At 50.7% G+C, this 1,305-nt stretch overlaps 1 protein-coding gene across 1 annotated transcript in view; it reads left to right on the forward strand.

The window, feature by feature from the left end:
• Positions 1-1,305, forward strand: part of gli2 (GLI family zinc finger 2) — a 59,921-nt gene that overhangs the window by 22,818 nt on the left and 35,798 nt on the right. Inside the window, exon 3 of the mRNA XM_015396545.1 lies at positions 693-892. Coding sequence (XP_015252031.1) covers positions 693-892 — 200 coding nt within the window. The remainder of the gene's footprint in view (positions 1-692; positions 893-1,305) is intronic.

The raw sequence follows: 1,305 nt of genomic DNA on the forward strand, positions 1-1,305 counted from the left end.
GGATGGATGGATGGATGGATGGATGGATGGATGGATGGATGGATGATGGATGGAGGAAGTGGGTATTTTTTCCTCTTCAGGTGTTTCCAGTATTTTCTCAGAGGATCTTTAGACTGAAATCTTTCTAGAACGTGTTTCTGCTCGTAGTTGATAATAAGTCTAAAGTGATAGATCTATAGATCTGTAGATCTGTGTTAGATAGATAGTAGATGAAGGCCTCTCTGATGGCGTAGCTCTCAGGCTGCCTATCATTCCTCCAGTCCCCCCCCCCAGGCAGTCATCTTTGTTCTAGAGAGCCTGTCACCCCCCCTTACCTGCAGGAGATGACACATTTACTGCTGCAGCTGATTAGTGCGGCAGGCTGGCTGAGGACTTCAGACAGCGCAGGTGAGTGCCAGGTAGCTGCTCCGGCTGTTTGAAGATCTGCCTCTGTCTGATCACGCAGCCTGATGTGAGCGACCCGGTACCTGAGGCCACCCAAACCGACAGTCTGCTGAGAACTTTAGGTCCTGGCTTGTCTGTAGCTCCAGGGTCTAATGGGAGACGGTGAACAGAAAGGGATTATTATGTATTAGCTGTGGGGGTGGAAGCAAACCCAGACTGGAAAATAAAAGACGCTAAAGCTCTTCTCTAATCATTGTCTGTCAGAATATGTTCTTTATCAGCTGCTGATGTTTGTCTCCTCTTCACAGCCACCCCGGCCTAACAGGAAGTCCAGTCATCTCAGATATTTCCCTGATCCGACTGTCGCCGCACGCTGCAGCCGGGGAGACGCCCTTCAGCCCGGCGCATCCGTACATCAGCCCTCACATGGACCAGTACCTCCGCTCGGTCCACGGCAGCCCCACCCTGTCCATGATCTCAGCCGCCCGAGGTCTGAGCCCGGCAGAAGGTAAGCGCTGCACCGCCACAGCCATGGTCATAAACTGGTTATCGCTTCCCGATCTTTCCCGGAAGCACGATCCGTTCCGGAAGCACGATCCGTTCCGGAAGCGGCCATCTGCAGAACCAACAGATAAGCTGGAAGCCAGCGGTACAATCTGTGTGACGGAAGACGGCACACACATATGTTTGCAGCAATATCCCCTTTACTTGCTTCTGTAGCAGAGAGCGGGTGAAGGTTAGCGTCTATGGAGGGGGAGCATCCAGATTTAAATAACTGAAAATAAAACTATTCAATTCTATTCAGTTTGTTTCTATAACTCCTATTCACATCATGTCATCTCAAGGCTCTTTCCAGCAATCCCTCACACTAAGCATGCTTGTAGCGACAGTGGAGAGGAAAAACTCCCTTTGAACAGGAAG

Source organism: Cyprinodon variegatus, unplaced genomic scaffold (assembly GCF_000732505.1).
Source record: "Cyprinodon variegatus isolate N-32 unplaced genomic scaffold, C_variegatus-1.0 Scaffold804, whole genome shotgun sequence".
Taxonomy (NCBI): domain Eukaryota; kingdom Metazoa; phylum Chordata; class Actinopteri; order Cyprinodontiformes; family Cyprinodontidae; genus Cyprinodon; species Cyprinodon variegatus.